Source organism: Procambarus clarkii, chromosome 16, assembly GCF_040958095.1.
Source record: "Procambarus clarkii isolate CNS0578487 chromosome 16, FALCON_Pclarkii_2.0, whole genome shotgun sequence".
In the NCBI taxonomy this organism is placed as follows: domain Eukaryota; kingdom Metazoa; phylum Arthropoda; class Malacostraca; order Decapoda; family Cambaridae; genus Procambarus; species Procambarus clarkii.
In genome coordinates, this window is record NC_091165.1 from 31,290,186 (window position 1) to 31,305,395 (window position 15,210).

The 15,210-nt window shown below is 51.5% G+C and overlaps 1 protein-coding gene across 1 annotated transcript in view; it reads left to right on the forward strand.

The window, feature by feature from the left end:
* The window catches only part of DNAlig4 (DNA ligase 4), a 594,766-nt gene that overhangs the window by 63,587 nt on the left and 515,969 nt on the right, over positions 1–15,210 (forward strand). Inside the window, exon 4 of the mRNA XM_045745582.2 lies at positions 848–1,005. Coding sequence (XP_045601538.2) covers positions 848–1,005 — 158 coding nt within the window. The remainder of the gene's footprint in view (positions 1–847; positions 1,006–15,210) is intronic.

The window sequence follows — 15,210 nt, forward strand, 5'->3', positions numbered from 1 at the left end:
CAAAACTATGTTGGCTAGAGATGAAGCCATCCCACTTCACACACTGCAGATGCGAACATTGGAAGATGAAGGCGTAACAGTTGAAGATGGGTGCAATCTTCCCTCAATTTCCTCCATGCAACATCACATGATGGTGTTTGGTGGGGTTAGCAGTTGAATCAGGAGGGCTTTTGTCTGGTAGCACCATTTACACTGCTACTACTTGCCACGCTGCTGCTAAATTTACTCTCAGATTCCAAGTCACTAAATCGAGAAAATGAAACATCTTCTATATATTCACAGCCTTTGCATGTTGGAAAGACTCACATGGCTAGTCTTGTGGTGCCAGTGGTGGTGTCGAGTGGTGTTGTACCAGCAGTGGTGGTGGTGTAGGCCTCACCCTAGGGTCATTTACACATGTATCTGTCAGAATCATCCATGATTCTTTCCTCATCAGTTTCCATCAGTTTCTTCAGAATTGCATCATCAGTCAGCCATTGTGTGAAGTGAGCCACAGATTGGCATTGTAAGGCAGAAAGTCATGTGTCAGCCATGGTAACTTGATACAAACTAAGGCCTTCCTGCCAATGCAGCCTACTCAGGATTTTTTTAAGATGGTGGCTGTTTACTATTGCCCCTGGGCAGTGTCTGGTTTTCCTGTTTACCCAGCAGGACTTCCCAATTTTATGCTGTATTTTAAAACTTCCCCAATTCTGTTGTGCAGTTTATGGTTAATTTGCGAGATCATTCCCATCCATATCATGCACTGGAAGAGTTAGAGATAGGATCACCCAGCAAAGGAGAAAAATTGTGGGTATACTATTTGGTATTATTAGAGAAGAACATTTTCTCCCTTTCTTTATTGCAGAAAGCCCAAGTCAACATCTGGAGGTGAATCTGGAGATTTTGCAGAGGTAGCATACTATGTTTTGAAGAACCGTTGTCCTGCTGAGGGAAAAATGACCTTGCATGATGTTGACATACAATTGACATCAATTGCAGAAAACTATGCTGCTAAGAACCATGGTAAGTGCACAGCTATTAGTATTCATTGTAAAATACAGATAAAATAAAAGTACATTACTGTTCAGCTGCTGTACAGTAATGTACTTTTATTATTTCTCACCTCCAATTTCTTTTGTCACAAAAATAATCATGATTCATTTATTCATACGTGACCACAAAGAAAGTACAGATAATAAAAATAATTATAATTCAATGTGTTGTGGGGACAGGCAGCCGGAGTGTATTCATACATGTAAGGCTGACATCGAGGATCCACCCCCCCCCCCTCCTAAAGGTTGAATTACTGACCCCGCCCAGGATGCAACCCCTCAACAAGCTGACTAACTCCAGGGTACCTACTGAACCACTGTACTGCCTGGGCTCCAAATTTGGCACCCCTTCCCCTTGTGCACAGGAAATAAATTCTTGGCAAAAATTTTTGTTTTTGTTTTTGAAAATGTTAAATACCCTTCCCTGATCACAGATATGTAAAAAAAAAAATCAAAATTTTACTTACTTTGGCTGCAATGGGGTGTGGAAAATGGCATATGACGTCATGATTTGGTCGCCCATGGCATAGACTCCCAAAGCCAGTTTCAACATGCGCGAGTTGTCACAAATAATTTGTTTTCCATTTTTTGTGTACATTTCCAAATACATTTGTTTTGTTTTTTCTTGCCAATCCTGTGTATAATGAACACGTACACAATATTATGGCAGTAGAACATCCGTACTGTTCCAAGACACTGTGTTACATGCACTGTCACAAATGTGTTCACATATAGTGCTCATATTTCCAATGTTTCATGTTAAATTATGTATATTTACAACATATTTACACACTATACACTATCACACTATATACATTCACCATCAACACACTCATAACTCCGCTAGTGTGAGCTGCCACATCCAGCCAGCCCCCATCACTCCTCCAACACCTTACCTGCTAACATTCCTCCTTCCACCATGCTGTTATTGTTTTTATTACGCTATTCACACATGTTATATATAAGTATCTACATGTTTTATTCACCATAATTATACAACTAAGCTGGTATTGTGTCCAAACAGCACAGTGGCCACTATACACTGCATGACAAGTCACACAGCAGACGACAATGCTACAAGTTCGATGCCACCTCCCTCACCAAAATTGCTCCTCCTAACATATTCCTGTTGCTTTTATTACACTATATTCACACATTGTATATACCCATGTACATATGTGTTCACCATAGCAAACCACTAAGCTAGTATGGTGAGCAAAACAAGAGTGGCTGCCACACACAGTGACGCCATCTGGATTCCCCTCCCTCCTCACCAAAATTCCTCCTCCTACAATACTACGCACAGTGCTAATTATCACGACAATCCTGCTATTATCACAATCCTGGTCACTAAACCCTGTAAATGAATAATTGACCACAAATTTATTTGTAAAGGAACATAAGAAGTTGTTAGGAGATTCCTAGATGGATGAAATAATGCTGTGGTGCTGTGGCAAGCACTGTGAACATTGTGAACAGCATCGATTCACTGATATTTGAACATTGTACACAGTCATTATCACACTCAAGCTCTTCTGTAATACTATCATGGCTAATTAATACCAGTTACATATATATTTTGATATTATTAGGTGATGCTGTGGTCACAAGCTGAACAGCAGTGCTGTGAGCTCATGCTGCATGTGCCAGCCTTGGTTGCTCACTCAGTATTGAGGCTCTCACACCTGGGAACATTGCCCAAGATTTTATTTTTTAAAATGTTGTCTGTTTACAAGAGCCCTGAGGAAGCTGATGTGAACCCCATGTATCTGTGGGAGTTCTGAATCATATGCTATACCTATAAGATCCCTGAGACGTGTTGCGCACCACTCTTCGAGTGCCTACAGGCACGTTAAGTGCAGTGGTTAAGGCTAAATGCACTCAACCATTTCTGTCCCGCCTGGGATTCTAACCCGGAATTCTTGATTTGTGAGTCAAGAACGAACTCAACTGTACTACTAGAAAGTGAAACAAGAAACCTAAGGATTTCTAGGCAGTAACACATTTTCAGTAATCTACTCTTGAGAAAATATATAAATATGAGAGAGTGAGAGTCAGCAGAGAGAAAATGAGAGAGAGCAGAGAAAGTGAGAGAGAAAATGAGCAAGCAGACAGCAAAGAGAGAGTAATTACCTAAGTGTAGTTACAGGATAAGAGCTACGCTCATGGTGGCCCATCTTCCCAGTACTCTATGTTGTATAACACTTTGAAACTACTGACGATTTTGGCCCTCCACCACTTTATCACTTTGCTTGATCCAACCTTCTACCACTCTTTTTGCAAATGAAAGCTTTCTAATATTTTTCGGCACCTTTGTTTCCTTAGCTTGAATCTGTGTCCTCTTGTTTGTGAGGTTGTTGGTTTCAGGATTTCCTCTTTGTCAATTTGGTCGATTCCTGTTAGTACTTATTGTAAGTGGTGATCATATCATCCTTTCTGGGGGGAGCCCCATCGGCTCCCCGGAGCTAAACCAGGCTGATATGCTAATGTCAGACTTTGGCATCAGTCATGTGTATGGAGTTCTAGGGCCTACCGGGGACCACGGCCAGAACCTGGCCCCCTCAGAGAGGCAAGAGGAGCAATGGCCTATAGAAACCCCCATGTGGTTGGAAGCATTCTATGTCTGCCATCGACCAGGTCAAGCATCCAGAAAGGTAAGCATTCCAAAACAAACCCCTATTCTGGTTAAAATTGCTACCAAAAGCCGAACTAGTGGATAGATCTCCGCAACAGAAAACAAGGAAACTAGTATGACGTCACACGTCACCGCGCCGCTGTCTGCGCAGCTCCCCCCCTCCCATTGAGGGGGAAGGGGGAGCCCCAGACTTCTCACGCCAGCTATCCACCCATCAGTTCTTCGGCTGATGCTATAGGTACCGGTTGTGTGCTCCGGCTCCATTAGTTGTTTCAGCACTGTACCTAGAGTGTGGTGTCTATCTTCTAGGTGGTGAGTGAGCTGGGAGTGAGTCTCCAGTACTCAGGCTGCATGCACCTAGGGTTACCTTCCCTAGGTGCCCTGTAAGTACTGCCCTTGGGGCTTGGGGCCACCTTCCACAAGTTCCTTGGGTTCTGCCCCTACTAGGCCGTTTACTGCTTGGTTTTCGGCCACCCTTTGTGTGCTCGGGTGTTTTGTCTCCCTTGTTCGCCCTTGTTACCCCTTGTTTGGTAAGGGGCAGTTTTGCACTGGTGGGGCACAGGGTGCTGCGCAGCCTGTTTTCACCCATACGGCAGCCGGCTCTGTTCCACCTGGGTACGCTAGGTTTACGGCTCTTGCTAGGTTTTCTTTTTATTTTTGTTTATCTACCTGATGGGGAGTCTGCCTTCGTTCTCTCCCCTTGTGTCCCTTGTGTATTGAGTATTATTCTGGTGATTCCCCCTGCTAGGTCCCCGTGAGTGTACACGTCCCGGGGGTTCAGCTCTTGGAAAATTGTTTGGTAGCTTTGGGCGCCGGTTAGCAGTACCCTGCCTGGGATTACCTAAGCGTGAGTCCTATTATAGTAAACTCTCGAGACCCTGGGAAACCCCTGGGGGCGCCGGGGTCCGATGGATTTGACCCCGGAGTCCCCCTTCGCTTCCAGCAAGTTTGAGGGTTGCTCTCACCCCTTGTCTCAGGGTGGCTCTCTGTTTTGCCTCCGTCTGCTGCCTGTGGGGTCGGTGACACCTTTGACCCTGAATCCTGCGAGTTTTGTTGCTCGTTGTGGCTCAGTTACCCAGTTGTATGCTGACTAAGTGGGTGCAGGCAGCAGGGGTGTTGCACTTGAGCTTAGGTGGTGGCAACGCTCTCGTTTGTTTGCTCACCGGGAGCCCCGGGGCTGCCCCGTTTTGGTTTGTGTTGGGACTTGGGGGTGTTGGTTGCTTTGGTTCCTTCCATGTCCCCTTGTCTTTCCCCTGGATTTCCCCCTTCCTCCCTCTATCCGGTTCCTTACCATCTGTGGGTTCGGGGTCGGGGCGGGGTTCGATTGTTTTGAGACTCCGGCGGTCTCGGGGAATTCCCCTTCCGGGGTAGTGACAGGGGCATTCGAGCCTGTTCCTCCTGCCATGTTGTAGGAGTCTGCCAGTGGGCTCCCTTCCTTAGTATTTTTGCGACTGCCTCGGTTTTCTGGTACGGCCCAGGGCTTTCTATGGGCTACAGAAAATAATATGGTGTTTAACGAAGATAAGTTCCAGCTTATGTGCTATGGAAAAAATGAAAATATAAAAATGGAAACCACGTACAAAACTCAGGCAAATCATAACATAGAACGAAAAGGCAATGTAAAGGATCTGGGTGTACTCATGTTGGAAGACCTTACCTTTAAAGAACACAATAAAGTAGCCGTCACAACTGCAAGAAAAATGAGAGGTTGGATAACAAGAACTTTTCACACTAGAGATGCTGTACTGATGATGATACTTTTCAAAATGCTTGTGCTCTCTAGAGTGGAGTACTGCTGCACAATGACAGCCCCTTTCAAAGCTGGAGAAATTGCTGACCTGGAGAGCGTGCAGAGATCCTTTGCTGCTAGAATCCACTCAGTAAAACATCTAAACTATTGGGACCGACTAAAGAGCCTAAAACTGTACTCCCTTGAGCGCAGGCGGGAGAGGTACATAATAATTTACACGTGGAAAATATTGGAGGGGCTGGTCCCAAACCTGCACACAGAAATAACATCACATGAGACCAGAAGACATGTCAGGATGTGCAGAATACCCCCGTTGAAAAGCAGAGGCGCAACAGGTACTTTGAGAGAGAACTCTATCAACATCAGAGGCCCGAGACTGTTCAACACGCTTCCACTACACATAAGGGGCATAACTGGCCGACCCCTCACAGTGTTCAAGAGAGAACTGGATAAGCACCTCCAAAGGATACCTGATCAACCAGGCTGTGACTCATACGTCAGGCTGCGAGCAGCCGCATCCAACAGCCTGGTTGATCAGTCCGGCAACCAGGAGGCCTGGTCGACGACCGGGCTGCGGGGACGCTAAGCCTGGGAAACACCTCAAGGTAACCTCAAGGTAAGGGCTTTGAGGGGACGGCTCGGCCCGGGGCCTGTGGGTTCCCGGGGTTGGGGAGGGGCTGACTTGGGGGCCTCAGGCCCCGTAGGACCTTGCTTTTTTTTTTTTTACCCTCTAGGCGGGGCTTGCGGTTACGCGGGGTGGGGTTTTTCCTCCCCCTTGCCGTAAGAGTTGTTTGGCGTCAGCCCCTCCCCGGGCTCGGTTCCTTGTCCTTTGAGTCGGTTGGTTCCGTCCTGTAGGTGGGTGCTCTGCTCTGTTGCTTTCCCCTTTTTTGGGACAGGATATCTTCGTCATGCTTCCCCGTTATTGGGGTTCTACATGACTTTTGGTCTCGGGTGCGACTGTTCCTTTGTGTGCCTTCAGGACTGGTGTTTGCTTCTGTGTTCTCGAGGGTTCGAGTAGGTTTTTGCTACTTCCCATATTATTGCAACGTCTGTCGGCTCCTAGTCCGGGTTGCGGATTGGGCTACTTGTAGCCCAGTTGGGCTCCTAGTGGCTCGGTTTAGTTCCCATTGGGCTTCTTGTCTTTGCTACGTTGGCCTGTTATGTTGTCGCTCCTTACTCCTTTGGCTCCTGTCCCATGTGATGGGTTGTTTTTTCTAATTAGCGGTTCCCTAGGGTTGCGTTCTGTTTGGCTACTTTTCTTGTGCTGTAGTCCTAGTTGGCGCCTTCCTGCAGAGTGGGTTGTGCGGTTCGGCCAGCGTGTCCTGCGCATGCGCCGTGGGTGTTTGTTTTGGTCTGGATGGTGTGTTTCAGTGCTGGTGTTTTGCGCCTTTTTTTATCGGGTGCTTCGCCTCTTGCTCTTTTCCTTTCTCTGGTATGTTCCCCGTCGCTCCGGGGGTGTCCTGGATTACAGCTGTTGGGAGGACGCCGAGGTTTTCCCAGTGTCATGGTTGTATGCCTCCTCCTTCGCCTCTACCCTGCTCTCCTGCGTGTCCGGCTCTGGCTTCTTCATCTGGCGGTGCTCCCGGGATCTTCGTGGCACTGTTGGGTCGTGTCACTTTCGTACCTCCGTTTGACAGGTGAGTTTCTGCAGTCTGGCGTCTTTCTGTCGGGTGCTGGATGCGGAGGTACTTATATACCTGTCTTTATTTAGGTATATTTATGTACAAATATGTGACCGTCGGCACACCGGTAACTGTCCCTTTTCGACCCTTCCAGTCCCACTCATAGGAGTGTCCAACCCATGCTAGAATCATTCTGGGGACCCACCTCTATCGTGTTATGAGGTTAATTACCTAAGTGTTAATTACCTAAGTGTTAATTACCTAAGTGTAGTTACAGGATGCGAGCTACGCTCGTGGTGTCCCGTCTTCCCAGCACTCTTTGTCATATAACGCTTTGAAACTACTGACGGTCTTGGCCTCCACCACCTTCTCACCTAACTTGTTCCAACCGTCTACCACTCTGTTTGCGAAAGTGAATTTTCTTATATTTCTTCGGCATCTGTGTTTAGCTAGTTTATATCTATGACCTCTTGTTCTTAAAGTTCCAGGTCTCAGGAAATCTTCCCTATCGATTTTATCAATTCCTGTTACTATTTTGTATGTAGTGATCATATCACCTCTTTTTCTTCTGTCTTCTAGTTTTGGCATATTTAATGCCTCTAACCTCTCCTCGTAGCTCTTGCCCTTCAGTTCTGGGAGCCACTTAGTAGCATGTCTTTGCACCTTTTTCAGTTTGTTGATGTGCTTCTTAAGATATGGGCACCACATAACCGCTTCATATTCTAGCTTTGGCCTAACAAAAGTTGTGAACAATTTCTTTAGTATATCGCCATCCATGTATTTAAAAGCAATTCTGAAGTTAGAAAGTGTGGCATAGGCTCCTCGCACAATATTCTTTATGTGGTCCTCAGGTGATAGTTTTCTATCTAGAACCACCCCTAGATCTCTTTCTTTATCAGAATTCTTTAAAGATTTCTCACATAATATATAGGTTGTGTGGGGTCTATGTTCTCCTATTCCACATTCCATAACATGGCATTTATTAACATTAAATTCCATTTGCCAAGTGGTGCTCCATATACTTATTTTGTCCAGGTCATCTTGAAGGGCATGACAATCATCTAAGTTTCTTATACTTCCTATTATCTTAGCATCATCAGCAAACATGTTCATATAATTCTGTATACCAACTGGTAGATCATTTATGTAGACAATAAACATCACTGGTGCAAGAACTGAACCCTGTGGTACTCCACTTGTGACATTTCTCCAGTCCGATACATTGCCCTCATTTTTCTATCGGTCAGAAAATTTTTCATCCATGTTAGAAGCTTACCTGTCACCCCTACAATATTTTCCAGTTTCCTTTGCTCGGTTTTGCTTGCACTTGCTGCTGTATGGGGGGGTCGGTTTCCGCTGCTTCCCTTCCTTGTGCATTCCCTTTGTTTCCTCCTCTGCTGCAGGGGTTTTCTTCGTGCGTTCCATGGCTTCTTGGGCGTTCCTTCAGCCTGTGTAATATGGTGCGCTTATGTGTCTTGGTCTGTTTTCGTTGCTCGTACCCCTTGGTTCGGGTACTGTTCTGTTGGCAACCCTTACACCTTCGTTGGTTTTCCTGGCTTGCCCTGCCTGTTGGCTTTTCAGGGTCTTGCGATGTCTCACGTTGGACCCGTTGTTTCCGATCTCCTGGTGGGCTTGCTCGCATTGGGAAGCTTTCTGTTCGGCAGACGTTCCACCTCCTTATTTGCCGGCTGGGGCTTCTTTGGTGGTCGCGCCTGAGATCTTCCCGCGGCTCCGCCTCTTCCTGGGGCTCGGATGAGCCTTGTCGGGGCTGATTACGTTCTGCCTCGCGTGTCTCGCCTCCGGTTGGTGGTCTGGTGGCTTCGTTGTTGGTGTCCCACCTGCATACTTCTTCTTGGCGGCAGTATGGGGTATTTTGGCGGTCCTTCCTTTTCCTCCTGCCCCTTCTTAGGTGGCTGCGGTTGTTAGCGTCGGCTTGGTTTTTCTGGTGGGGGTTGAGGGCCGTCGTCATGCCACATACTGTCACCACGTTTTGTGCGGCACTGGTGGAGCTGCTTCGGCTTGCTTTTGGTCTTGGTGTTGCTTTTGCACTGTTAGTGAGCTGTCTCATGCGTTGTTTCACCTCCGGCCTGTTCATGCGCCTCTTGCACCGTCCTGGTCTCTGATCAGCATGCTCTGTCTTCTCCTCGGTTGGTGGTGCCCCTTCGGTTCAGGTTTGTTTTTCGACGGCTTTTTTTCATGTTGGTATTTGCCTCTGGGGGTCGGGTCGCTGGACTTCTTGCTCTTCTCCGCAGGGGTTTCTGCTCCTTTGGTCTTGGCATTTTGGTTGTTCAGTGGCTGCCGTCTCCCATTTTTTCTGGCACGGGATAGGGCTGTTGCATTTTGGAGAGGTCTTTGGTTTGTTGGTGCTTGGTTGGTCGGGCCTGGGGTGCGTCGTATTATGTGTTCAGTGGCGGCCGTCCACTGTACAGTATTTGCGTGCCGCGGCCTCTATGTCCGGGGCGCGCTTTGAGTTGATCCGGTTCCGTTCTTCCCTGTTCGCGGGTGAAGGTGTCCTGGGTTGTCCTCCGTGTTATTGCAGCTAACCTGCCTGTGTTCTTTCCCCATGCCCGTGGCGTTTGTGGCTTCCCTGCTTTTGCTGCTGTCTGGACGGCATGTCCTTGCTGTCATTCGGGTATGGATCTTTTGGTGTTCGTATGGGGGCCTAGCTGTTCGTTGTATCATGTTGTTCCCAGGTCTTTTCGGGGCTGTGTCGCCTTGGGTTGGCGTTTGCTACCGGTTGTCTCGCTTCCGTTGAGGGGTGTGTGGTGACCGCCTCCTGGTTTCGTCCCTTTAACCTTCCTCTGTGGGTAGTTAGCTCCGGGGAACCGATGGGGCTTCCCCCAGAAAACCAGCGTTGAATGTAATGAAACGCCATTTTCTGGGTGAGAACCAGAGGCTTCCCAGCAACCCTCCCTCCCCATGGTCGGCATTTTTTCCGCGTGTTTTGACATCCAGCCTCAGAACTGATGGGTGGATAGCCGGTGTGAGAGGTTTTGGGCTTCCCCTTCCCCCTCCCAGGGAGGGGGGAGCTGTGCAGACAGCGGCGCGGTGATGTGTGACGTCATACTAGTGTACTTGTTTTCTGTTGGGGAGTTCTATCCACTAGTTCGGCTTTTGGTACCAATTTTAACCACAATAGGGGTTTGTTTTGGAATGTTTACCTTTCTGGATGCTTGACCCGGTTGATGGCAGACATAGAATGCTTCCAACCTCACGAGGGTTTCTATAGGCTATTGCTTCCCTTGCCTCTCTGAGGGAGCCAGGTTCTGGCCATGGTCCTCGGTAGGCCCCTAGAACTCCATACACATGACTGATGCCAAAGTCTGACATTAGCAGATCAGCCTGGTTTAGCTCCGGGGAGCCTCCGGGTCTCACCCAGAAAATGGCGTTTCATTACATTCAACGCTGTTTTCTGGGGGGGAGCTACGTCGGCTGCCCGGAGCTATCCCAAGCTGATATGCTAATGTCAGACTTTGGCATCAGTCATGTGTATGGAGTTCTTAGGCCTGCCGGGGACCACGGCCAGAACCGGGCCCCCTCAGAGAGGCAAGGGGAGCAATGGCCTATAGAAGCCCCCGTGTGGTTGGAAGCATTCTATGTCTGCCGTCGACCGGAACAGGCACCCAGAAACGTAAGCACCTTAAAACAAACCCCTATTCTGGTTAAAATTGCTACCAAAAGCCGAACTAGTGGATAGAACTCCCCAACCGAAAACAAGCAAACTAGTGTGACGTCACACACAGCCGCGCCGCTGTCTGCGCAGCTCCCCCTCCCGGGGAGGGGGAAGGGGGAGCCCCAGACCCCCCACGCCGGCTACCCACACCTCAGTTCTTGAGGCTGATACTATAGGCGATGGTCGTGTGCTCTGGCTCCGGTGCCGCTACTGCACTATGCTTTGCGTGTGGTGTTGGTTTTGTGGGTGCGAGAGCCAGGAGTTATCTTCAGTACTCGGGCTGCATGCGCCTAGGGCTGCCTTCCCTAGGTGCCCTGTAAGTACTGCCCTTGGGGCTTGGGGCCACCTTCCACAGGCTCCTCGGGGTCTGCCTCTGCTGGTCCGTTTTACCTTTCAGTTTTTCGTCCGCCTGTTGGGCTCTTGGGTGTTCTGTTCTCCCTTGTTACCGGCAGGTAAGAGGCAGTTTGCACTGGTAGGTGCGCAGGGTGCTGCTCAGCTTGTATTCCCGACATCGCGGCTGGCTCTGTTCGTTGGGGTTCGCTGTCCTCTTGCAGGGTTTTGTTTTTGTTTTTGTTTTTGCCTGGTGGGGGGTTCTGTCATTTTATTCAGTTTGTTTTTGCCCTTCCACTGTTCTCCTCGGTGGCGCCCCCTGCTAGGTCCATGTGAGTGTACACGTCCCTGGGGTTCAGCTATAGAAGTTTGCTTGGTAGTTTTGGGCGCCGGTTTGCAGCACCCTGCCTGGGACTACCTGAGCACGAGTCCTCTTAAAGTAAACGCTCAGGACCCTGGGAATCCCCTAGGGGCGCGTGGGTCCGATGGATGTGACCCCGGAGTCCCCACTCACTGTGTGCGAGTTTGAGGGTTGCTCGGTCCCCTTGTCTCAGGGTGACCCTCATTGTTTTTGCCTCTGCCACGCTGCCTGTTGGGTCGGTGATACTTTCGACCCTTTGTCCTGTGAGTGTTGCTGCTTGCTTGTGACTCAATTTAACCAATCCTCTGATGATTCTATTCGGGTACAGGCGGCGCGTGCGTTGCAGTCTAGGTTTCGTCTGTTGCAACGCGCTCGGTTAGTTGCTCACCCGGATGCCCCGGGGCTGCCCCGCTTTGCTTTTCGAGACCCGGACTTGGGGGTGGGGGTCGCTTCGATCCTAGTTCAGTCTGCACCTCCTCGTCCTTCCCCTTCTGTTCGTTCTGGTCCCCCCCCCCCCTCCTCTGCTTCCGGCCCCGAAGCGTCTGAGGGTTTTGGGGACGGAGCAGGGGTTACTTGATCTCGAGACTCTGGCAGCTTCGGGGGGGTGCCCCTTCCGGGGGGGCGGCACAGGCATTCGAGTCTTGTCTCCCGGCCGAAGCTTCTGGGTCTGACCAGTGGGCCCCCCTTCCTCCAGCTTTTCCGGCTGCTCCGTCCTTGTCTTGTGGGGTCGGGGCTTGGGGAGAGGACTCGGCCTCGGGTCCTGTGGTGAAGGACCTCGAGGCTGGGGGGCTGACTTGGGGGCCTTGGGCCCCGCTGGACCCCGCCTGGGTTTTTCTTCCCTCTGAGCGGGGCTTATTGTTACAAGGAGTGGGGTTTTCTTTTCCCCCCTCTGCGTACGAGTTGGACTTGGTGTCGGACCCCTCCCCGGGTTCGGTTCCGTGTTCCCCCGGGTACGTTGGTTCCGTCCTTCCGGAGGTTTTCGGCTTATCGCATCCAACCTGGTGTGGTGCGAGTGGCCTTTGCAGCTTACCTCCTGCGTGACCCGGATTATGCCTCGGAAATGGATCCGTCTGCATTCAGGTTTGGGACTTCGTTCCCTTTCTGGCTCCATTACGAGGTTCCGGAGTCATCCTGGCTAGCAGACTGCCCCTTATTTGTTCTGGATTCCTGGCATTCCTTCTGTCGTTCCCGCACGCTGGAGTGGCGGGAAGCTTCCATGATGCTTCAGGTTTTCCTGGGGGGCGAGCTTGAGTACCTGAATGAGTGCTTGTTTGCCCCTGCCCTTCCCCGCGATGTGGGCGTTGTTCAGCTCCATGTGCAGGTTCCCTAACTTTCGGCAGCACTCGTTGCGGAGGACTTGCGCGCCCGGGGCCTTTTGGCTTCGGCCTTGTGGTTCTTTTCCCTCCTGGAGCTATCTTCGGATTGGCTCGTGGAGGATGTGAGGACGCTTGGGTCCGTCCCGGGGTCCAGCACCTTGTCCTCGGCTGCGCGTTCGTCGGCTGCCTTGTTGAAGCTGTTCACGCCGATTTTGCGGGATGCGGTTTCCCTGTTTTATGCTTCCCGTCTCGCGTGTCGGCAGGCGGTGCTGGGTTCCTCTGTGGAATCTGCTTGGGCTCTGGCTCTTAGGCGTTCTTCACCTTTTTGTCCTCTTCTGTTTGAGGAGTCGACCGTGGCGCAGTTTATTCAGGCTGTGTCGGCGGCTTGTCGTCCGATGTCGGACTTGTTGGTTTTCCGGGGGTCCCGGGGTGGGTCTTCCCGGAAAGGTCGTGCCAGGGCTCGGGGTTCCTCTCGTCGTGGTAGGCCTCTGGTGTCAGGTTCGGGGTTGGCTCCTCCTGCGGACCCTCCCTCGTCTGGTTGGTGCGGTGTTCGCGCTGTGCGGGGTTCTGGGTCTCGTAAGGGTCGCCGGCCCTTTCGCGGTTTGCCCCCTTGACGGGGCGATGGGGGGGCGGCTTGCGCTGTTTGCCCGCGCCTGGTCCCACGATTCGTGGGCCTTTCGGGTCGTGTCTCGCGGCCTGCGGTGGCGTTGGGTGGCCCCTCCCCCCTTTGGGGGGTCGGGGCTGGCTGGGTAGGTTTCTTCTCCTGCGCTGTCGAGTCGTCTTGGAGTGGGTACGCTTGGGCATCGTCGAAACGACGTCGTCCCTCAGATGGGTTTCCCGTCTGTTTCCGGTTCCGAAACGGGACTGCGCAGACCTGCGGTTCATTCTGGACTTGTCCTGTCTGAACCCCTGGGTTCATTGCCCCTCCTTTCGGATGACTACGCTGTCTCAGGTTCGGCTCCTCTTGGAGCCGGAAGCTTGGATGGTGTCCCTGGACCTCCAGGACACTTATTGGCATGTCCCGATTCATCCACGGTTCAGGGACTGGCTCGGTTTTGTTGTGGGGCGTCTGAGTTACCGCTTTCGTTGTCTCCCGTTCGGGTTGAACCTGGCACCTCGCGTGTTCACGCACCTTGCACGGGTTGTGGTGGCTCGTTTGCGTCTCCTAGGTGTTCGGGTGTTGACCTACCTCGATGACTGGCTGGGTTGGGCTCCCAGCCAGTCAGCTTGCTTGCTAGCCAGGGATTTGGTTCTTTCCCAGCTCGCTGAGTTCGGGTTCTTGGTGAACTGGAGGAAGTCCCATCTAGTTCCCTCTCAGGTTCGGACTTGGCTGGGTCTCGTTTGGGACTCTCGAACCGCCTCCTTGTCTCTCCCTCCGGAGTCTCTCCTGTGGCTGCGGTCCCGCCTTCATCTGTTTCTGGAGAGCCCTCGGGTCACCCAGCGGTTGCTCGAGGGGCTGTGCGGGAGCCTGATCTTCGCGATGGTGGTCTACCCGCCGGGTCAAGTTTGGCTTCGACGGCTGTTCTGGTTCCTTCCGCCTCTTTCGCGATCGCAGAGTTCGACCCCCGGGGGCCTTGCGTCGGTTGCTGCGTCACCGGCTTCCTCTTCAGGTTTTTTGGAGTTCAGTGCCTTGGCGCCTACCCGAGCCCTCGCTCGATGTGTACACTGGACTGCGTTGTCTCTCGGCTGGGGTTTTGTGACCAGTGGTCACCAGGCCGGCCAGGGGCGTTGGGATCCATCCTTCCGTCGAGCTCACAGCACGGTGCGGGAGTTCGCGGCAATGTGGTTTGCTCTGGGAAGGATTCGGGTGGCCCGTGGATCGACGATTCGGCTCCATTCGGACTGCTCTCCGGTGGTTCATTGCCTGAACCGCGGGGGTTCGATGCGGTCCTTGTCTCTTTGGGGTTGGTCGCTTCGGGTGACTCGTGTGCTGAGTTCTCGAGGTTTGGCTCTCCTGGCGGTTCACGTACGAGGCGTGTCCAACGTCTTGGCCGACGCCCTGTCTCGCTTTGTTACCCTCTCCATGGAGTGGACGGTCGACGACGAGTCCTTCCGTTGGCTTTGCCAGACGTTTGGGTGCCCCGAGGTGGACCTCTTCGCGTCGGCGTGGTCGCGGTGTCTTCCCGTTTATGCGGCGCCCTTCCCCAATCGCGAGGCCGTCGGGGTCGATGCCTTTCGGCTAGACTGGTCGAGGTGGGGGTTCCTGTACCTCTTTCCCCCGGTTCGGCTGTTGCTCCAGGTCCTGACTCGCTTAGAGACTTACCAGGGGAGAGTTGTCCTTCTGGCCCCTTGGTGGCCGGCCCAGCCTTGGTTTCAGGCGCTGGTTGCTCGGTGTCCGAACCTGAGGGTTTTCCCGCGGCTCCGCCTCTTTCAGCAGATCGGGCCGGTACGTCACGTGGCTGGTTCGATCTTCTCCTCGAGTCTTCGCGTATGGTTTTTTTACTTGAGTCTATCAGCATCTCTATGGTGATCAGGTGGCCTCCTTGTTG